Source organism: Equus przewalskii, chromosome 11 (genome assembly GCF_037783145.1).
Source record: "Equus przewalskii isolate Varuska chromosome 11, EquPr2, whole genome shotgun sequence".
NCBI classification, from domain to species: Eukaryota; Metazoa; Chordata; class Mammalia; order Perissodactyla; family Equidae; genus Equus; species Equus przewalskii.
In genome coordinates this window covers 27,784,485-27,808,388 of record NC_091841.1, presented here as the reverse complement: position 1 = coordinate 27,808,388, position 23,904 = coordinate 27,784,485, and the positions used below count along the sequence as shown (strand labels likewise).

At 42.3% G+C, this 23,904-nt stretch overlaps 1 protein-coding gene across 5 annotated transcripts in view; it reads right to left on the bottom strand.

The window, feature by feature from the left end:
- RBM4 (RNA binding motif protein 4) overlaps positions 1–23,904 on the bottom strand; it is a 27,207-nt gene extending 3,303 nt beyond the window's left edge. Inside the window, exons 1-3 of one of the 5 annotated variants that reach the window (XM_070565583.1) lie at positions 23,493–23,904; positions 19,622–20,303; positions 17,330–17,744 (exon numbers count right to left, since the gene is read on the bottom strand). In XM_070565583.1, coding sequence (XP_070421684.1) covers positions 19,630–20,303; positions 23,493–23,904 — 1,086 coding nt within the window. In that variant the 3' untranslated portion in view covers positions 17,330–17,744; positions 19,622–19,629. Of the gene's footprint in view, positions 1–1,134; positions 1,353–17,329; positions 17,745–19,621; positions 20,304–23,492 lie in introns of those variants that run through there. The other 4 variants (XM_070565584.1, XM_008533484.2, XM_008533492.2 and 1 more) reach the window with 4 other exon arrangements.

The window sequence follows — 23,904 nt, the reverse complement described above, 5'->3', positions numbered from 1 at the left end:
GTCACAAACGGTTTAAAGAGGTCTCTCTTTGCATGATGATAGTATTCTGCCAGGACTAGGCTTTGACTAAAATGAATAAGATAGTTATATCAAAAGAGGGGAAATGTATGTCATAATGTTTTGAGCAGAAAAGTGGGGTATTCATGATTAACACTGACAACATTCTACAATAAAATGTATCCTGGAATTTTAAAAAAAGATTTATGGACATTTATTATCATTGCTTAGATCCTCACAAAACAGGTTTAATGATGAACTCAACCTTACTTAAGCTTTATTGTATCCTACATGGAAATGGTGACATATAAATTCTGTGAATTCTTATCTACAATTATATAGCATTTCCCCCACCTATTTTATACCTAAAATAATCCTGACACAGGTGAAGCAGATTTTTTCCCTGATTTCTTAAGGCTAGGAGACAGCAATCTAGAGAGGTTAACCTGTCTGTGTACACACTCCAACTAGTAGTGAAGTTCACAAGGCCTCTGTTAGCTTCAACATTCCCCAAGGAGGCAGGACTGTCCCTGTTTTACCAAAAGGGAAATACTGAGATTTCCTTGGAATTAATCTGCAAGGCACCAGGCAAAGAAAGAAATATTTAAAGGTTTTGCTGGCCTCACCAAAATCTCCAGTCCTCTGTGCTAACTTAACATAGCAGTTTAACCATCTTGAGTGCTATCTCACCGGCAGGACAAATTAGATTCCGCAGAATAGTTCTACATCAGCACTGTCCAGTAAAACTTTTGGCAGTGTTGGAAACATTCTATATTACTGTGCTGTCCAGCTTGTAGCCACTAGCTACATGTGGTTGTTCAGTAATTTACACATGGCTACTGAAGCTGAGAAACTGAGTTCATTTTAATTAGCCACATGCAGCTACTGAGGACTTAAAATGTGGCTAATGAAGCTGAGAAACATTTTTTTTTTAGTATAATTAGCCACATGTGACTGGTGGTTAGTGTACTGGACAGCACAGTTTAAATGGTAAAATAAGTTTCTTACATGAGGAGGAAGAAAAGCCTTGCAGAATCATACAAAATATTTTTCCCTTAGGAAATCCACTCACTCGCCCCAGAATAAATAATACTGGGAAAAGGGTTAGTTTTCAGTCAATGTAAGAGGACAGTTGAGTAGGAACAAACGTGTTTATTTCTAAATTTCAGTTCTTATGTGAAAAACTGCACACTGTGTATACAAAATCCCCTTTATTCACCAAAACAAGCTTCTCGTTATAGACCACCATTTCAGAGTCCCACGAAGCCTCACAGTAAAAGCTCCTGAATTCACTTATCAGTGATTTGCATTCCTACGAGCCAGGATCTGGGTGATGAAGAAGACATGCATGGTTCCTAATAGAAAAGCAAACCTTAATTATATCTGTGATAAGTACTATGGAAGGACAAATACAGGGTGCTATGAAAACCTGTAATAGTAACATTGGGGGGGGGGGAGGCGGGGGGGTGCTATTCTCTGGCAAGGAAGCAGCACATACAAAGGCCCCTGATCAGGAAGTTTGTGGTGCCCGTTAGGAAGCAGAAAGGGAGCTCTATGGCAGGAGAAAATCTGTGCAGGAGAAATCTGAAGAGCTAAGTTACAGGCACAGTTCATGAGAGGCTGTGTTAAGAAATTTATCTTTAATTGGAAGCTAGTAAAGGGTTTTATGTTTGGAGGTAACAGGATCAGATTCATTTTTTTTAAAAAAAATCGCTCTGGAGGGGAACAAAAGTGATTATAAATGTGAGATTTGTCTGATATAAAAGAGGTCTCTTCCCCTAATCATGAAGCCAATTAAGTTGGTGTTTTGCTTTAAAGAGAGAAAAAATACAAGGAAAAGGACCATCCATAAGGACATGTGATTGAAGGGGTAGTCAAGGGGGCAGGTTTAAGTCCCTGAGCCATAAATAAAGGAATGGGCTGTGCCTGTCCCACCCTTGCATTTGCCGAGCACCTGCTGCGGACCAGGCCATGTCTAAGGGCTTTTCTCAAGGCACCACTGAGTACTGAGGAGCAGGGAAGACGACCTAAAGTCTCAGATATTTAAGAGACTATTGAAAGACAGCATGGTATGATGAAGTGTTCATTGCTATGAGAAACGTAAAAGCATTGTGAGAGTTCAGAGAAGGGCAGTTATTTACGGAGTTCTACAAAAATTCTATAGCTTATTCTTTGTGCCTTGAGATTGAAACTCTTACTATCTCTCCCCTTTGAAATAGAAATATACTTATCAGTAGTCCACAGAGACTGAAATGTGAGAGATGAGGAAGGCCGAGGGGATGCCCTTGGCCCAGTTTGGGGGAGAAAAAGAGTAATACCCCGGCCCTCCATCTCCATGGATTTCTTCCTGAGCAGTCAGCTATTTGAGGTGGGGTTCTGGGCACCACCTCAAACAAGGCCCAAACACCGAGGCACTTCAAATACAAGCAAAGTAAACCCTACCCTGATTTAAATATTGCTGCTGGCGAGAAAAGTATCCAGATTCCCCTGTAAGACAACTCCCTGGGTTCTACTGCAACACCCTCCCTAGGGTGGTGGGGGAGACAAACCTACTGAGCCACAGCTCGTCCTTGGCAAAAGCTCCTACTGTGTAACCAAAGTTTTGCTCCACTTTTTAGGCCTGCAACAGCATCAAATCTACCTCTTCTCTGATTTCCAGCCACAGAGGAGTTAGACAATGTGACACAGAAAGATACTAGGACCTCAGGGCACTCAATGCACCACACAGAGCTTGTCCAAAGGCAGAAAAGGGTTGGCTGGCTCCAAGGTAGCCCAGAAAAGGGAAACAACTTGCTCAAGATTGGCCTCATGGCTTGTCAGGATTTGGCTCACAAATCTGGTCCTCAGAGATGAGTCTCCTGCCATAAGAGATTTGGAAGTGGAGAGAAATAAAAATGCGCTCGTAGGAAGAGCTGTCTGCTTGTCAGAAGAATCCACTTCAGAGCTTTCTTAAGATGAGGTTTGGGGCTGGTCCAGTGGCACAGCAGTTAAGTTTGCACGTTCCACTCTGGTGGCCTGGGGTTCGAACCCAGGTGCGGACCTGAGAGCAGTGCTTGTCAAGCCTTGCTGTGGCAGGCGTCCCACGTTTAAAAAAAGTTGAGGAAGATGGGCATGGTTGTTAGCTCAGGGCCAGTCTTTCTCAGCAAAAAGAGGACGATTGGCAGCAGATGTTAGCTCAGGGCTAATCTTCCTCAAAAAAAAAAAAAATGAAAATAAAAAAGATGAAGTCTATGCTCTACTGCCAAGTGCAAGAACTATTGATGGATCAGCCCCAGGAACCCACTAAGGAAGAGGGAAATGTCTGGTGAGATGATTTCAATCAGTAGTGCCTTAGGTTTGCAAGCTCTTTGAGGACCCAGGCCAAATTCAAACCTCACAATGGCACTACAGATTTGATGACTCATCCATCATCTCTGCTTATCCACAAGAACTCAGTGAGGCAACATCTTTCGTCTCCCAGGAATTAAAGCAAACAAGGTTTATAAAGGTTAAATAATTTGGCCCCCCTCCCCACACACAGTGGTGAGGAGAAAAGACTCCCGATTCCTAGTGTGTCTTAAGAAGCTACTGAAATGGAGAAGAGCAGTTGGCAAAGGGACCCGGCCCTCCTAAGAGTAGGCCCTATGTACATGGAAGCAGGTGGAGAGGGAGGTTTTTAAGCCTCTTCATTTGGCGAGGTGAACCAGAGTGCCAGTGATGGCCTTGGCCAGCCCTTGGCTCTGGTATCTCAGAAGCAGGACATTGGCTATGAAATTAGGAAAATGAGTGGTTAGGGAAAGGGCCCTTCCTGCCGTAAGTACCATTACAGTCCCTTCAAGTTGGGGCACTGCCAACACACTTCAGTGGCTGTGTTTGTGGATCGAACCTTGCCTTTCTGTCTGGACACGAGAAATTTTGGCCAAGCTCTAAGCTAGGTGCGAGTGGCCAACACTCAGGGACCATGCTGCTGCCAGCACGCATCCCCACCCGGACCAGTACTTCCCTGAACAGAGGTGGGCAGACAAAGCAGCGGAGTGACAGAACCCCGGCCACACCTGGGAATGGAGCTCCCACCCAGGGGTGGAGCTTGTGCACACTCGCTAGACTAATGCCTAAAATTCGGGCTCTGGAGCTGGACGGCCAGAACTTAAACCCAAGCCCTTTCTGTGGCCTTGCGCATATTACTTAATCTCTCTGAGCTTGTTTCCTCAATTGTAAAGTGAGAACAATTGTAACTTTCCTCTTACACTTGTTCAGGGTAAATGTAAAGCACCTGACTGGCTATTACCATCATAAACTGAGTGCGAGCAGAAGAGTGTTCCACCCCTCCTGCAGCTCAGCAACTAATGGAAGAGGTAGACCCACAAAGAAACAAATCTGTGATGGCAAACTCTCAAGAGGACTATCTGTGCAGGAAGACAAAACTGTCCTCCTCTTCAGTCTTTCAAGGATTCCAGCTCCCCCTCCTGTTTCTTGCCCAATTCTAAGACCTAGAGACAAACCTACTCAAGCTCTGCCCTTAGGGATCACCAAGTCTCGAAGCTAAAGGGCTCTCCTAGGTTATCAAAAAGTTCCTCCATCTCTGCCTTTCTTGACTGCTGAACTCCTATGGGATGGGGCATGATTCTAGCCCTAACAGTGGCCATCCACAAATCCTCTGGTCATACCCTAGGGCCCAGTCCTCTGCTGGCACTAAGTTTCTTGAATGACTTCTGCGACTCCTAAAAATGAATGGACGGGGGCAAGGCCAGGGGGTAGTATGTTCCCAAGAGAAGCACATCATTCAAGTGATAGCTTACATATACACATTTATATTAAAAGCCTTTATGTGCGAGGCACTGTTGCCCGGCACTGGGGCAATTTCCCATCCCCCTAGCTTATGATTTTGTGAAGAAATTATTCAATAACTGATTAAGCAAAGAAATTGGGTTAAGTGCCACAAAATATACAAACTGGGCACAATGGTAGGGAAGAATGGGAGGGGGCATCTACTTAGAGGTTGTCAGGGAGGGGCCTCTGATGCTTGATCCTGAAGCTAAGACCTGAAAGTGAAGAAGTTACCCCTAAAATGGTCAAGAGAAGGTCCTTCCAGGTAGAAAGAAGGCCCCGAGGGAGGAAAGTGCTTGGTGAACAAGGATCTGAAAGGAGGGCCAGTGTGGTTAGAAAAAGGTAGGTGAGGTGGAAGGGCCTGAGATGATGATGGAGTGTGAGGTAGAGGCCAGACACTTCAAGACATTTTTAGGCCACGGTAGAGGACTGGCATTTTATTTTAAATACAATGGGAAGTAGCTGAAAGCTTCTAAGTTATGGAGTGACAATCTGATTTATATTTAACAAGATCATCCCAGCTACTGAATGGAGATTACACTGAGGAAAGACGGGAGGCTGGCCCGGTGGCATAGTGGTTAAGTTACTGCACTCCACTTCGGTGGCCTGGGGTTCTCAGGTTTGGATCCCAGGTGCAGAACTATGCACTGCTCAAGCCATGCTGTGGAGGGATCCCACATATAAAATAGAGGAAGATTGCCACAGATATTAGCTCAGTGACAATCTTCCTCACCAAAGAAATACAAATAAAAATTGCAGACAGACAAGAGAGGAAAAAAACAAAGAAGGAAAAGAGAGGCCAGGAGAAGGCCACTATAGTCCTAGTGGTAGATGGTTTGTATGGTCTTGACTATCACTGTGGCAAAGACATGGACAGAAGTGGCAACATTTGATATAAAATGTGCTAAAGAACTGATGAGGGGGAATAAGAAATGAGGGAAGTATCAAGGATGACTACCAGGAATCTGGCTGGAGCAGCTATGTGGATGGTAACACTATTTAAAGAAATGGGGAAGACTGGAGGAGAAACTATTTTGGAGTGGGGGACTCAGGAGTTCTACTTCAGATATATCAAGTTTGAGATGAATTAAAACCACCAAGGAGCACTCTCAAGTAGGTCTTTGGATCCCTGAACTTTGAGCACAGACAAGAGAGATAAATTTGAGTCTTCAGCAGAGAGATCAGCATTATCCAACAGAATGATGTGAGCCACAAATGCAAACCACATATGTAATCTGAAAACTTCTAATACAGACACATTTAGAAGTGTAAAAAGTAAAAAAACAGGTGAAGTTATTATTTTTAATAATGTACTTTACTTAACCCAATATATCCAAAATATTTCAACATATAATAATCATTTAAAAATGAGTATTTTATGTTTTTTCCAATGAGGAAGACTGGCCCTAAGATAACATCTGTTGCCAATCTTCCCTTTTTTTTTTCCTCCCCAAAGCCCCAGTGCATAGTTGTATATCATAGTTCTAAGTCCTTCTAGTTATTCTGTGTGGGATGCCACCACGGCATGGCTTGATAAGCAGTATGTAGGTCTGTGCCCAGGATCCGAACCGGTGAACCCCAGACCACCAAGGCAGAACACGCAAACTTAATGAGTTGGCCATGGGGCCAGCCCCTAAACATGAATATTTTACATTGTTTTTTATACTAAGCTTTTGAAACCCCAGGGATATTTTACACTCACAGCACCGTATGTGGCTGTGGCTATGATACTGGACAGCACTTTACATGATATACAAAGCCAAGGGAATTGATCAAATCACCTAGAATGGGGTTTCATCCTTGGCACTGTTAATACTTGGAGCTGGCTAATTCTGAGCAGGGGGAGGTGGCGTGATGTGGGGGTTGTCTTGTGCACTGTAGGATGTTCAGCAGCATCCCTGACCTCTACCCTCTGGATGCCGGTAGCATCCACCATTTTGACAATTAAAAACAACCTCAGGCACTGCAAAATGTCCCGGCGGAGGGTGGGGAGTGGAGAGAAGCAATCACCAGTGGTTGAAAACCACTGACCTATAGGGAGAGTGTTGAGGGAAGAGGGCCCAGGAGAACTCTGGGGAACTCCAGCCTCAGCCTCTGCCTTAGGTAGTGTGCATGGGGAATTGAAAGGAACAAATAAATTCTCTGGTTCAATTTTTCTAAGATTGTATGGAAATGAAAGGAAGAGGTGGGTGATTTCATGTGAAAACTGCAGAGATCCAGTTTCTAGCACATGAAAAAAACCAACCAATATCTGTAACAGCAACATCAAGAGGTCTTCTGCCACTGTCACTTATATAATCAAGTTTTTCTGTTCTCTTCTGATCTCTTCCTCTTGACAACCCATGGCATTTAATTTTGAGAACTGTCCTCCAAGAGAAACTCCACAAACCTGTCTGGAGAGATTGGAGGTTATCCCAATTAGAAGAAAGTATGGGTGCGGATTCAAGTATCAAGCTTCCATGGCCTCTTGGTCAGATACACAGCTCTCTTGAGCACAGAGGAAAAAGTATGCGGGCTGGAGATATACATCTGGGAATCTTTAGAATCCAGATGGTAGGTAGAGCCAAGGGAATTGACTGATACCACTTAAATGAGGAACACGGAAAAAAGAGGATGGAACCCTAGCCTCATTTTTACTGCCTCAAAAACGTAGCTTTTCACCTTGAAAGTCCAAATCTGTTTGTTTTTTTTTTTAAAGAAACCCAAAACAGGCCTTTAAGGAACACCTAGTGCAAATGCTAAGGGAGAAGGGGCCTGGCATGTATTCAAATATCTGTAAAAACAAAGTCTAGTGCAGTATGGTCAAAGCCAAGTGAGCAAAGGAAAGTAGGATAAAGTCAGAGAGCTAAGAGGAGAAGGGGCTGGATCATATAGGCCTTTATAGACCTTTCCATGGACTCTTGACTTTTACTCTGAAGGAAATGAAAAGCCCCCGGGGAGGGGGGTAGGTGCAGTATGAGCTGAGTTGTGAAAATATGTGATTTCTATTTTACAAGGATCACTGGGGCAGCTATATTGTGAATGGATGGTAGACAGTGTAGAAGCAGGGAGATCAATTAGGAAAGAACTTATAAATCCAGGTGAGATGATGGTGGCTCTGATGAGGCTGCTAACAGTCAGGGAGATTATGTGAAGTAGAGCCAACAAGATTTCCTAACAGACTGAAGGTGAGTATAACCCCTAAGTTTTTGGCCAGAGTAACGAAGGATGGAGTTCCATCAACTGAGATGCAGGAAGGGTTCAAGGGGGAGGAGATCAGAAGTTCAGTTTTATACAAGTTGTTTGAAACATCAGATAGCCAAGCAAAAACGTCAAATGGGCAGTAACATATGAATCTGGAGTTTGGGAGAAAGATCTGGATCACAGATAGAAACTGGGAATTTTTGTGCATAAATGGCATTTGAATCCACAGGATCACCAAAGACCAAGATCTGACTTATGGAGCTTCCAACATCAAGAGGTCAGAGAGACTAAAAGGAACCAGTAGAGGAAATTGAGAAGATAAGAAAACTAAGAGTGTTGCATCCTGGAAGTGAATTAAGCGTTAAGGAACAGAGAGTAATCAACTACATCAAAATACTAATACCAAAGATATAAGTAGGTAGATGAGGACTAAGAATTGACCAGGGGCTGAGGGGATTAACTGCAAAGCAGCACATGGGCTCTTTGGAATTACAAAAATGTTCCATATCTTGATTGTGGTGATCGTTACACGATGGTATAATTTACCAAAATGTCTCAAAACTGTACTCTAAAAATTGGTATATTTTTATAAAAGAAACCTCAAAAGCTCTATTTTTAAACAAGTGCATCACATCATGATACCCCTCTGCTTGAAGACAATGCAAGACTATTTCACTCAGAGTAAAGGACAAAATGGCCCTAGATTATCTGCCTCATTGTTTATCTGACCTCCTTTCCTACTACTCTCTCCCTGTCATTCCACTCTTGCCTCCAGACTGTTAGAACAGGTCAGCTACAGTCCCACCCTGGGGCCCTTGCTCAAGCTGTTCTCTCTACTTGGAATACTGGAAGTCTGTTTGGCTCTCATCTCATTCAAGTCTGCTCAAATCTCAACTTCTCAATGAGGCCTGGCCACCCTATTTATTACAGTAATCTGCAAGCTTTCATTGCTCTAGCTCTCCCAATCCTCCTTACTCAACTACACCCTTTTTAATACAAAGCTCTTATCTCCGAACATACAGTTTACTTATTACCATGTTTACTGTCTGTCTTCGGCTGGAGTGTAAATTTCAGATGGTGGAGCTTCCATTAGTTTGGGTCATGAGGATAAGAAAGAGAAGAAACCACCACGCAACTATAATGGACATGTGTCATGAGCAAGAAATAAACCCTGATCTTGTAAGTTAAAAAAAAAAAAAAGTGACCACATGATTTAGCAACATGAAATCACTAGCAATGTTCCTGTGTACCCCTAGGGGTAAAAGCCTGATTAAAGAGGTTTTAAGAGAAAATGGAAGGTGATAATTTGAGACAGTTAACAAAGACCCTTTTCAGGAGTTTTGCTACAAAAAGGAGTGAAGAAATGAAGTGGTGGTAACTGGCAGGGGAACAGAATCAAGACTTTTCTTTAAAATGGGAACAAGAGAATGTTTGTTTGCAATAGATGACGTGAGAGGGACAGAACTGCAGGAGCAAGAAGATGGGCCCTAATGCGTAAGTAAAGCAACTGGCCTTAGATAAACTGAGTTAACAAAAGGGAATGTGATGTAGGTGCAGATGCTGGAAGGTGAGTAGGTATGATGAGAATGCTAAAATTCTCTTCTGATTGCTTCGGATTTCTTCAGTGAAGTATGAAAAAGGTCAGGGCTGGCCCCATGGCCTAATGGTTGAGTTTGGCGTGCTCTGCTTCGGTGGGCTGGGTTGGGTTCCCAGGCATGGACCTACACCACTAGTTGGCAGCCGTGCTGTGGTGGAGACCCACATACAAAGGAAGGAAGACTGGCACAGATGTTGGCTCAGGGCAGATCTTCTTCAGCAAAAATAAGGTCATTAGCTAAGTAAGCATGAAGGGAGAGGAAGTGAATGGGAGAGCAAATTGACCAGGGACCTATTCTCTGACTGCTTGGCAGAATTACAGGTCTACACAAGATACAAAATTTGTGATCATTTAAGTCACTGAGATTGTTTTTCTCCAGTTACCTTCAGCCTTACCAGTCAGCAGAATTGAGTAAGTGAATTGGATTCAATCTGTTTTGTGGTTTTGCCAAGCAAGTATGATGAAGCTGGGGGACTGGGTAGCCCTGGGACTCGCAAAGAAAATGATGGTGTAGGTAAAGGAATGACAATGAGTGGCTACAGATTTCAAGTTGGGTAAATAAGTGAACAGATTAAGAGGGTGAAGAACAATGAAAAACTGGATGGATTGGAAGTTCCAGTGGGATCAAAGGGATTGGAATATTAAACAAAGCAACCTGGAAAGACCAGAGATAGCTGAGGTAAAGACAAGAAGTAAATTTCAAGAAATTAGGAGGCTGGCATTTTGAAACCAAAAAAACAAGACACCCTTTCATATCAATTGATATTTAAGAATGATGCACTGATATGATTTACCGATTCTCCCTTGGTAAGGTGGGAAAATACTGCCAGCCAGATTTGTTATCCATCTGCTATCTTAAGAGATGTCCAAGACTAAAACCTAAAGGAAATTTGTTTAAAGAAACTGTTTTATGACTAAGTTAATTAATTTTAATGATGCCCAGGTACTGTTTATTTTTGTTTCATTATTCACTCTGGTAAAGCAAATCAATATGGTGGTAACATGACTCTCTAAATCAAAGTTATATGAACCATGTAAAAAATTAGTCTCCGATGAAAAGCTGGACCAACCAATAGGAATGTTGGTCAATACACACCAAGCCATGTAAAGTCAGTTTAGTGAAATCAGGTTTAAAAAAAAAAAGTTCTTGTTGCAGCATAAGAATGTACTGGAACTGGACACCAAGAAAGTAAGACATCTGCTAATATATAGCCTATAGCTTGACCTACAACCATCACAGAAAGCCAGCTGGGTAAAGGTTCACCAAGTCTTCCACCCAGCAGGAAACCTGGGGGACAAAATCTCTGCTTAGGCCAAGATAATGGCCTCTAACTTGGGCCAAATCTGAAGTCTGTCTTGCAGACAGATAACTCACATATTCTAAGAGGCCACCAATGGTCTTGAAGCCTAACTCAAGGAAAAGGCCACGGGACCGGAGTGAAGAACAACTCCTAATAGAGCAAACATACGAAGCAGCCAAACACGGGAATGCGCCCAGATGAAACTGGAGATACTGCAAATCAAGTAAAATGAGCTCTCCCCCCAAATAAGAGGTTCTAAAACTCACAAATAAGCTTTGCCTTGGATTGCCAATGGGGATAATTTGCCAAAGAAAATGTTTCAAAAGTTGGGGAATTAAAACTTATCTATCTGCTCGCAAATTGGTCTGCATGCTGTCCACTAGATGGAAACAGTATTACAAGACAGAAAAGGACTAAGTGAGAAGAGAAATGTCATTCTCATGCATCTTGACTAACAGAGGCAGGGTGGGGCCCTGTAGGTTCAATCCTGATAGAGAAGTCCTGGGCATTGTCATACTGGATTGGGGAGCACCACTGATTCTCCAGCAGGTTCTGTAGGTAGTATCCTATAGACTGAATCCCTGGAAGACAGGCATGACAAAGTACAAGAAATCTGATTAACACTCTATGAAATAAAGTCTAAAGCCTCCTATGTAAAGCACTCTAAGGGGGTTCATCTTGCCCCCCAAGCCAAGCCCTAGAGACTGTGATTTAATTGGTATAAGGCAGTGGTTACCCCTGGATAAGCAGGGTTTGTTAGAGTAGGTAGGAGGCCTCTATGTCCTGCTCATTTCAGTCTTTCATCAAAAAAGGTGCTAAAATTTCTTACTCCTTTTAATTAGAAAAGGAGATGCTCTAATAACATTATTTTCATTCCTGTGGTTCCACTGCAATTAAAATTTGTCTCCACTGGGTCCCCAACTGAGTGGCCATCTAGAAAACGAAGTTAGATATCTACCTCACACTTTATATCAAATAATTAAAATTTTAAGCTTAAAAAAATGAGACCATAAAAGTACCAGAGGGGCCAGCCTCGTGGCCTAGTGGTTAAGTTCGGCACACTCCGCTTCAGCAGCCTGGCTTTGGTTCCTGGGTGTAGACCTACATTACTCATCAGTGGCCACGCTGTGGTGGCAACCCACATACAAAATAGGGGAAGATTATCACAGATGTTAGCTCAGGGCAAATCTTCCCTAGCAAAAGAAAAAAAAGGACCAGAAAAAAAAAGTACGAATTTTCATATTCTTCAAGTACAGAAATTCCAAGTATGATGCAAAGTCCTGAAGCCCTAAGAAGACAAGGCTGGAAATTCAACTAGTGTACATTTAATTTTCCTGCATGGCAAAAACCTCATGAAATAAAATGACAAACTGGAAAAAACACTAGCAACTCATATCACAAAGAGCTGATTTCCTTAATGTATACATCGCTTTCAAAAATTAGTAAGATCAACACCCAACTGAAAAAAAGGTAAGGACTAAAGATATGAAAAAGGAAACAAATTGCTCTTAAAAATATAAAGATGATCAACCTCACTAATATAAAAATAGATGCTATGCATAACTATAATAGTACACCATTTTAACCTATCAGGTTGGAAAAAAATCAAATGCATTGATGAGGGTTTAAGGAAACACTTTGATACCTTGCTGGTGGGACTATAAACTGGAATAACTCCTGAGAACAATTTGACATGTAACAAAATGTAAAATACCATTCCACCAAAGGAATATAGTTTATAGATACACTGCACTCACGCAAAATAACCATTTCATCTAATCCAAAATGCCACTGATTTTAAAGGGCATCCTTGATTTTAAAATGCATCATTATGCTAACACTAAAACCAAAACACTGCCAATTAAACTATGGATGTCAAGATACAGTCAAATTTCAGGTATTAAAAAATATGAGGAAAATATAAGAATTGATTAAATATATATCCTATAACCTCATTAATTTCATTCCATAAATTTTTTTTTTAAATTGAGGTATATATTCAAAATCTGGTTCCCTATCTTTGCTGGGTCTCCTACATTTTATAGATGTGCCATACTGAAATTGCACAGGAAATTTTTTTGACATCTTAGCTCCCGGGCTGGTTCTCTGGCTTTCCAGGAAAAATTTTCATTATTCACTACTAAAGTCTGCTCTTCAAACCATTTTGACTAAATCAGAATGTCCTAGAGTCCAGCTCAAGCTAGTGGGTAAAAACTATCTTCCTTCCCCTTGCAAAAGCCTGGATGAAATAGATCAGACTAGAAATTCTATACTACGGGAGCTGCAAACTCTCAAAGCTGGTTTCAATATTCCTTGCACAGTGAAACTGAGAGTCCTCTCATCTTCTTGCATAACTGAGTACAAAAAATTCAGCATGCTGGATAACGGTACTGAAGGAGATCAGCAGGCTAAGTAAGCCCTTAAAGAACCAGCCCTGGTGGGGAAAGAGCAGAGTACTCAGTTTGCCTCTGCTAGCCTTGACAAGTTAGACAACACTCGAGCAGTAATAAAAACCTGAATTCAGCTTTTAAGGTTTACCTATCACGAGGCTAAGCACTTCCTCCTTTGGTGTCTTACCTCCTTGACAAGACTGCTAGCACCCTCAGGGATGCTACTGACCTGCCAAAAAGTAATACAGGTCCCTACTCCTATCAGAAGATTCGCATTTGGTGAAAAGTTGGAAGGTTCACTGAGTGTTAAGCCACCATCTCAGGCTTACGACAAAACTGAGAGCTGTTGGTGACAAAATTTTTTATTTTTGTCAAAATAATCCACGCACATGGTTTAACAAAGCAAATAGTATAAGGCTTTCAAAAGTCTCTTGTCCCATCCTCCCAGAAGCAATGGCTTTTAGCTCTTTTTAGCTGTTTCCTACCTTTATGTATCTGAATAAGATGCTCATTATTCTCCATCGCCACTTTTTAAAAATTAGCTATTGATTTCTATCAAGAACTTCAGAGTTCTGCTCTTACACACCTCATTACTCACTCATCCACTCTTTCCCATTCTCAGATGACAATTATTTTATTAAACACTCAGTGCTGCCATATTATGACTAGGTTGAACCCCATAATTATATTTTACCAGTTTTTGTTTACTCTGGAATTAACATTCACCTTTTTTCATTTATTTTCTATGTAGTCAGTAATTCCACTCTGAACTCTTCAAATGAAGCAAAAATTTCCTCAAAATATTCAAATACAGGAAGTTTCAAATTCTGTGTTGGAGATACCCCCTTCTAAAACTCTTACTTTCTCCTGCTTCAACCTAGACTACTGTCCCCCAAGCCCTCAGCAGAAAACTAGCCCTGAGACTTACCATTGCCATCATTTTGGTAATTCTTTTTGCCTCAGCATGAGACCACAGTGGAGAACTCTAGTACTGAGCAAATTTTATTCCAGTAGTTTCCTACAGCACTTACTTAACACAGTGCAAATGTCTACCTCTCACTACTCCGTCCCCCTAGAGTCTAGTTTACTGCTGATGTAGCTTTGGGGTAAGGAGCCCAATTTAATGTAGCATTCACCCAAGTCAACCTCAATTTTAAAGATGCCTGAAGGACTTTTAGTCAGAGGTCTAACAGCAAATTAAACTCCAAAATCACCCTGAAAACTGCTCTCCTAAGTCCTTTGACCCATCCAGAACCATCAGGCTGGGCCAGATGCCATCACTACGGAAATGTGACCATTCCCACCCCCACTTGACTTCCAGTGATACACCAATTATTTGCACAGCCAGGCCTAGACAGAAAGCTGTTTGTGGATGCAAGGTTAAGGACAGGCATCATGCCCTATTCATCTTTGTATTCTCCACATGGTACTTACACATGGTGGGCAACCAGTGAGCACTTCATGAAGCGCAAAGCCAGCTCTCAGCTGGATACTAACCACACTTTTACTCAACAGAATGAATGGTGGAAGGCTACAGAAAATCAGCGTGGTAAAGCATTACTCATTAAAAACCACTGCATAACTCGAGTCAAGTGATGGTAGTATAACTTTGTCAATTACACAGAGCAGACTATGTGACTTGAACTCAGAGATACATGTGATTGGAAGCTTAAATAAAAATAATTTCAAAAAACTTAATGTTGAAATATTAGCAAGCTAAATTCAATCCTTTCAAATCACCTTCTGAAGTTTTAGAATTCACTATTTTTCCCTTGTTCTTAATGGTGTTCTTCCTTTCAACAACAGTTAAAAAATAAAAATTTTTAAAAAGCAGCTTTGGTAGGAATACAGCATTAAACCAGCCCTGATTCTGGCAGTCAGGAAAAACTGCTATTGTGTCTGTTTCTTGGAGACCATGCTCTCAAAGCAAAAAGCTTAAATGATTCCCTTTAAAATTTTAACCAGACAGCATATTTTATAACGCAAAATATATTACTCCCATATATATAAACCTATGATGTCACCACCTCGGAAAAGCCTTTACTGACCATTTCCATCTAAATAAAATTCTCTGCTTGACATTACGTATTTTATTTTGTCTCCCCCTCTGAGAATATAAGCTCCAGAACTATATGCATCCTCAGCACCTAGAACAATACTTGCAGAGTATCACTCAAAATATTTGTTAAATCAATGAATACTGCTAGTCTCCATCTTTTGAAACTTGCCAACCCCACCCATCAGACCAAGGGGTATAAAAGTGTGGATCAGTGATGGATCAGTCTTTGAACAGAAAAAGGGACCAAAGTAGGCACAACCCTCCAAGTGGCAATGGCAAAAAAACCAACCCAGCCAGGGAAGATAAAAAAGACAGATGCTAGGAAAGTACCTAGCCTAAATATTAGTTACAATCATCATTACTGACCACCTCTTAATCTGAAGGAGCTAATAACTCTTCCCATCCCTAATCCCCTTAACTCCACCAAGTTTTCCTGAAATTGTCATCTTCATCACTTGACCTCTCACAAGAGACAGCTTCCATGTTCAGTATTTGTATTTTGAGGCTAACAGGAATAAACCAGAAATGGTTGCTGGAAGGATTAAATGAGCTAACACATGAAACACCTATCACAGGGTTTCACACAGAGCAAATATTTACAAGTTGTATTGATAGTTATTCCCATCTCAGCCATCTAAGAACCAAAATCTATCAGTCAAGTAGAAGCATTAGAGAAATCTGAGAAATCACCCAACTAAAGACCAGCTCCTTTAGTTCCCCCATCACAACCCCCCTTTTCTAAAAGCATAATGCCTAGCACACAGTATTTGTTGAATGAATGATCTGGGAAATGATCTAACTAGACACAACCCTACTAGTTATGAGTCGCTTAACGATGAGAATACTCTGAGATATGTCATTAGGCAACTTCATCATTATGTGAACATCATAGAGTGTACTTGGACAAGCCTAGATGGTATAGTCTACTACACACCTATGCTCTATGGTACTAAGCTTATGGGATCACCACTGTATACAGAGTCCCTCAGTGACCAAAATGTCATTACGTGGTGCATGACTGTACGTATTAAAACTGGAGCAAGAAGGTATAAACAAAAAAAAATCTGGAAAATAGTCTGTTTCGATAGAAGCATGGAACTGAGGCAGTGGTTCTTCCTTACACTCACCCCATATCCTGTTAAAAAACCTAAATCTCACTGCTGGGTCCTTTTTCTCTGCTGGTCATTCTAAAGGCTCTAAGTACAAGTAATGAGGTGTTAGTGGGATCATTCAGCTATTCCTTTTTTTCTGGTGAGGAAAATTGGCCCCAAGCTAACATCCATTGCCAATCTTCCTCTATTTTGTATGTGAGATGCCACCACAGCATGGCTTGATGAGCAGTGTGTATGTCCGTGCCTGGGATCCAAACCTGCAAACCCCAGGCTGCTGCCAAAGCAGGGTACACAAACTTAACCACTACACCACCAGGCCAGCGCTCCCATTCAGGGATTCTTTTGATTTTGGCAGAGCTATACAATAAATGGTAGAAGGCATTAAAAAGTATTACTTATTGGCCTGAAGAATTAGCAGAATGCTGTTGGAGCTTAAGCTTTATTTTTCCATGTGGCACGAAAAGTGAAAGCTGACCTCCTGTTCCCTCAAACCCTTCCTTTTCCTAGACCTCTGCCTTGGAAATAAGTCAAGCTAGATTTATTGATTATCTGGGTGGTTGGAATGGTAGTACTAAGGAGTGGGTGATAACTGTTCCTCAAGCAGGGAAAAGACCTACATCTCAAAGCTACTAGTAAGTAGTTGGTTTTGTAACAAAGGTGAACCAGAGGAAAGAAGTCTTTACTGGAATAAGGCTGCCTGCCTGGGTTCTTCTGTACAACCCTTCTTTTCCTTTAACACTTGTAATGCCTATCTGTAATAAAGAAACTGCAGTCATGTTCACCCAGAGCTGAAGGTCAAACTACACCCTCCCCATCTCTTCCAGGGACAAATAAAGAACCCAGACGCAAGCCCAAGCAAGAACTCTCTCAAAGCACACATACCCTAAGTTGAAAAACCATTTATTTCACCAGAAAGAAAAAAGTGATCCAACTCTAGGTGTCTACCCGCCACAAGCCTGTGACACTCTCAACAAGGTCATTCCCAAATCCAATACCCACCCGAAGTAGGAGGCGGGGAGATAGTACAACCCCCACCACTGTTTCTGCACACAATGAGGCCTGCTGGGAGAACAGAACATGAATGGGAAGCTACAGAAGTACTGAAGGACAGGAAGAACAGGAACATGGGCAGGAGAAAGGAAAGGAAGAGGTGGTCTGAACTTAGCAACGTAAATTAAGGTCCACGGTTCCTGAGGGACTGAACACACAGAGCCGAGAACGTCCCGGAGACGGGGTACCACGAAGGGTGTATTCTCATGCACAACCGCAGCTCGGAATTTCAGCCCACACACATCCCACCTGAAAGAGAGCACAATACAGGGGCTTTACAGCAAAGCTCAAAAGGGCTTTCCCACTTAAAACTTCAAAGAACATCTTTACAAAGTCTGGTAACTTGACACTCCTTTTTAAAGTTTACTTGTACCCATCCCCAGTATCATGATAATCTCTAAAAGTGAAAAGAGCCTGAAGGCCAGAGTAACTAGAAAGGTCAAGCAATTCCAACTGAGGTCTTTCTCTAAATTAAATAGCAAATTTTCTTTCATGAGAGTAGGCAGAGACATTGCATTTCTCTTGATGTTAACATTAGCATTCTTCAGAAAAGGCAATTCTACATCACAAACTGTCAGTGGACAGCAGGAAAAAAGGAAAGGTTCCAATTAGCTCTCTGGAGTAAAAAGTGAAGTGTTTAAATGTGGGAGTTACTACCAAGGTCCAAGTTAAAAACCATTAAGTCTAGGCAAAAGTAGCATCAACTGAACAAGCTGTAAGACCTGAGGGCATGCAATTCTGCCTAGGGAAGAAACTGAAACACTGCACTGGAGGGCATGTGTAAGCTACACGTCAAGCCACTCCATTTCTTTTCCAGCCCTATCAGTGATTTCCTATCCAATAACCCTGGGCAAGTCACATACTTTCTGCCCTAACTGAAAAGATGACAGTGTATCATTCACCCTGTTACTACAGGATTACAGATCAATGGCTAATGTCTGGGACACACTGGGGGCTACTCAAAACAAAGGGTGTTGGGAATCACCCTTTAAATACAACAGCAATCTCAAACACCTAGAGCCCAAGGCTGGCAAGCATCAGAAGAGAATATACTTAAGTAGAGCCAAATGGATCATGAGGCTCAAAACGTACAGTAGAGGAAAACGCCAGAGGACTCAAGGTAGAGCTGGTGATTCAAGAGTCTTAAATGCTCATAACTAGTGGGAAGATGAAGGGAGTGATCCGCTTAAGGCAAAGCTCCCAACTCTGGATTTCAACATTATCAAACAGAGTAAAATTAACAGGTGTGCATGTACATTTATATTCCCACACATCCTGAAGAAAGGGAAAGGACGTCACATCTAACACTATGGGGACAGTTTAAAAAAAACTGAACAAAGTAAACGGGCTCTTACAGGACAGATTCAAAGATAAAGCACTGGAGTAGGCACTCTACTCAGGGAATGAATCTGAGCTGAGTGGAGAAGATGGATTTGAGTCTATGCCCCAAACTCCTTGTTGAACACAACTTTATAAACTAAGATACCTTCTTTTATACTCCTCCTCTGCCCCAACTTACCATGAAATAGGGGGTTTTTTTTTGTCTATAAAGCTCATGGGGAGTGAACTGTTCAGGAATGTAACAACTATACTGCTTCAAGATTAACATGATGCCACTTGGATAGTCTTCATAGTAACTGGGACTTGAGCAGTGATGACCAGTTAACTACAGTTATGGATTTTATCATTACAGGTCACATCAGACCTTTCACATAGCACGAAGCAGAACAGGAAACCTGCAGACCTTAGTAATGCTGTACACCTAGAAGCTGTAACAAAGGCTCTGAGAAACAGCACACCCGAGTTTGAATGTCTGGGTCCCAGGTTCAGTTTAATTACAGCACACAGGTGTGACCCAAGATTCACCACACCATTCTTTGTTTTTCCAGGCATAAATAGAATCAGATTGACTCCCACTACTAGGAGCCCTAGAAAAATAGCCTAGAGGACTAAGGATGTTTATACATTTCAAAAAGTTAAGTAGTTACAACTTCTCCCTAGCCTCTGAACCATACTAGTAACCTTACCATAACCCTGCAAAAGCAAGCAAGCAGGGCAGCCTAACTGGAGCCTTTAGGCTGCAGGAGATGGCAAAACCAGAACAGGGGACACCCCACCACTCTCACCTCAAGCTTTAAAAGGCTGAATACCGCGCCCGATCCGCATACTGCTCCCGCTCATACCGGGCCATGTCGTACAGGGAATTCCGCGCGGCCGCTGAAGCTTGGGACAACTCACTCTCATGCCCGTAACCGTAGCCCTCTCCAACAGTGGGGACTGGGCCTGTAGCGCGACGCAGGGGGCTCCGATCCCGCCCGTAATATGAAGTGGAAGCTGCATTAGCAGCAGCAGCGGCTGCTGCAGCAGCAGCAGCAGCTCCTGAGGTCGGCAACAGGTGTCTATCGTAGGGATCGAGAGAGGTGGAGGTGAGGTGACTGGCCATGGCTGTGTTCTGGACTTGTGGCAGCTGGGACAGGGTCTGCTCTGCGTAATTATACGCAGAGGCAGCTGCAGCCGCCACTGCCTCATAGGACCGGGCAGCACGGCAGCGCTTGTAGTAGGCATCGAGCGCTCCGTACGCGTTGTTGTAATACAACGAATCCCCATAGCTCATGGTGTAAGGTGTACGCACTGCTCCATATTGCTCATTATATTGCTCGGTAAAGTCTGCCACTCGGCCCGAACGATCTATCGGACACTCTTTGGACCAGTGCCCCTCTTTCCCGCACCGATAGCAGCCGCTCTGGTCTCCCATCCCGGGCGCAGTCCTAAGCCGGCTGGTGGACAACTGCACGTGCATTCGTTTGCCTTGAAGAAACAGACGCAAGAAGGGTTGCTATCACTCTTAGTCATAGCCCCAGCCCCTACCCCAGACACTGGTCATAGCAATGGCTTTACCTAGACAACCCTAATGCAGAACTAGTTGACAAAAAGATTAAAAAAAAAAAAAAAGTCCAACATATAAAAACAGTATAATGACCCAATTTCAGGCAAAGATCAATTAGATGAAGAAATGTTTTGGCTCTAATGGTAGTTTAATGCTTAAGAAACTGCTTTTGCTCAAAACAAGCATCTCCTCCTTTGCCAAGTAACTGTGGACAAAAACTACCCTGAACAGTGGCCCAATGTCAAAAGAAACCACACTAAGTAAGAGTACTCCACAAGATTCTGACACCTCCAACCTTCACTATCAAGACTCTGATTTCATTACACAGGAAAATGCAAAGGCCAGTCCCCCACCCTACCCCAAAATCAAAGAATAGAGTAAGACTCTCAAGTTACCACTGAGCGACCTAGACTTGATCCGTGGCTGAGTGTGGTAGGCAAGTTTCAAGATATTTGGAAAAAACACTCATGGATTGGGGGAGGAGGGGCAAAACATGAGTCGAAGGACTGCCTTTCCCCTTAACTGAGTCCTTTAAACTGATGGTTCTGATACTAATTCTAACAAGGATTCTTTCCAATCTGACAGCTAACTTTGTGACCCTCTACTAGGGTCCAAGAAAACAGGACAGGCAGTTCACAAGATGCCTGCATTTTTAGACAAATACTATGGAAAACAGGGAAGAAAAGGGGATTTCAAAAAAGTGATGAATAACCCATAGAATTAGTCAGTGGATTAAACTGTGCATTTTAGCAAGATTAAGGTACTTTTTCTCCTTAAACTAGGTATATGAGATCCTAAGAACATACACTTAATACCATTTCTTGATGAAAATTACAATTTGTATTCTGGATATGAAAAATACTATTTCTAAAAACTGAGTCAAAGAAAAAGAGAAAATTTTCTGAAAAAGTTTAAGTCAAACTTTTTCGCAGAATTTTCACCTAACATGATCTACCAATTTAATGGTAACCAAAATTCCAGCAGAAACTTTCCAAGGTAGTTGGATGCACCAAAACATAAAGATGAAGACCTGAATGATTAGAACCTGGGGCGTCAACAGATAGGTCACCTACTCATTTAACACTACAGAAAGTGGTAAATACACAATTTCACCTGGAAAATTAAATTTAGGATCTGGGAGGCTAGAAAAGGGAAAAGGGGGTGGAAAGACCAAACTATTTAAAAAGTCTTGCTTTAAACATTACATATCTGTTGGGTAGGTTGCAGGTTCAGAGTATATGCAATTAAGTACTTAAGCGCTTTAAAGTGCTAACTTGTGTCTCTCTGGCATTTGCCCACGGGGCCATTTTGGCATCTAACAAAACCAGAGAAAACAAGTGCAACCAAGGAACCAACCATGCACATTCAGGACATGAAAGTCATTAATAAATGTCCCGGGCTAAGGATTTGCCCATCCCAAAGCCAGAAAAACCTAAATCTTTTAAAATATCTAAAACAGATGTTCTTTAAATGGGCAAACAATAAATACAATACCTGTAAATAAATACTGCTACTCTACAAGTACACAGAACTCCACTAGACAGTACTAACAAGAATAGCTGATAATATGAAAGAAAGGCAAAAATAACAAAGCATAGGCAGCATTAGAGAGCCTATAGTTCAGATGCCAAGAGTTATGCTATAAGGATGATTTGTTCTGGATCACTCTACACTGTCCTCCCCTTACACACATAACTGTGACAACCAGACACCACCACCTCTTCTATGACTGGGTTAAAGCGTAGAAGAGTATCCAAAAACTAGGTATCATACCACAAACCCTCCACAAGAACAGGCTTTGCTCCAATTAAGTTGTTGACATAAAATAATTCTCAACTTACCAATTAAAAAAGGAAAACAAACTAGACCTGAGAGACCTGTGACACTTTCTTTAATCATGCACAGCAATACCCATGACACAGGGCACTCGTTACTTGGAAGAATGATGATCAGACCTCCAGCTCTAAGAACGGTCCAACTTAAGAGAAACAGACACCAAAGATAGCAGCAATGACTCTTAACAAGAGGAGTGCTCAGGAAAAGCAGAAGGCGCTACCTTGTTTAGGCTAAAAAGGTTGGAATATAGATCAAAAATGTAGCAAGGAGCTGTGGAAATATCCCATAATTTGGAAGTAGTTAAAACCAAAGTGAAAAAGCTTTTTTGACACTGAGGACCCAAAAGGGGTGGGAGAAGAGTTAGCAACACACCATGGTTACCACCCCCTTCATGACTGCCACTCTTGCCACAGGAGCTCAGACCTTAAACCAAGAAAACATGCCTTCCAAATAAAGTGACAATCCTCAGCATCATTCATGCTGCCCCCTTCCTGGACACACTAACAGTTCATCTAGTCAAAACTCCAATTAACACCCATCTAAGTGCTCTATTCACCAAGGTTGTTAGAGTCTACTCCCCCAACCAGTGAAAAGGCACTGCCTATACTGCCCTCAAAAATCCCAATACCTCCTCCTCAGAAATTCCTGAAATTAGCCTTTTAATTCTCAAGTGGCCTCATCCTCATAACAGATCCTCTTGGTACAAGCCACAACAGAAAAACAACAAGAGCTGTAGCCCTTCAGAAACACTAGTCACTTAATAACTATCTTTACTGAAAAACTGTGAGTTGGGATGAGGTGGGAGAGCATAACAGGGATTCTGCTCCTAAACGTGTTGCTTAAGCCACTTTTGCCAGGTTCTTTATATGTAAAATAAGGCATAATGCTGATACCGTGCTGAGGCAATAAATTCAGAGTGAAACACTGCAATGTGCTCTACATTGCCCAAACCGCCCCCCCAAAAAAAAACAAAAAAAAAACGGGTAACTGGGGAAATCTTCAGAGGAAATGATTTCTGCACTAATAGGCATAAACAAAAGCCTCAGGGGCTCCAAACTAAAGCCAAGTGGTTTTTCTCCCAGAGACTAGATTTGCCTAAGGTAAAGCCTCTAAATCCCAGCATTCTCCATTTTAAGTACATGGCCTACACTTAATCCTTCACCATCAGCCAGCGAACAGCTATAGGTCTACCCCAAACCCCTCTCTCTATTTATCCAACCTATTTCCTGCACATAACCTTGTGTGCAACCCTCTTCCCAAAGAGGGTGGTTCACCTTGAAACTCTGTGTTGTCAAGGCCCCTGATGGCCTCCACTGCGTCCTCTGCCCGCTCCATATGTACGAAGGCATAATCTTTCACGATGTCACATTCGATGACTGGACCGTACTCCTCAAACTTGGCCCGAAGCTCTTTGTTGGTACACGTGGGACTGATGTTGCCCACATGCAACTTTGTGGAGGTTTTGCTCTTATTCTTGCTGGCTTCCACGTTGATGTTCACCCCGTGCAGCTTGTAGTGGTGCAGGTTGCGAATGGCATCCTCAGCCGCCGTCTTGTCCTCTATGTGCACAAAGCCATAGTTCTTAATGATGTCACATTCCAGCACCTTCCCATACTGCTCGAAGAGTGAGCGGATCTCCTGCTCTGTGGCCTCCCGGGGCAGGTTTCCGATGAAAAGCTTCACCAT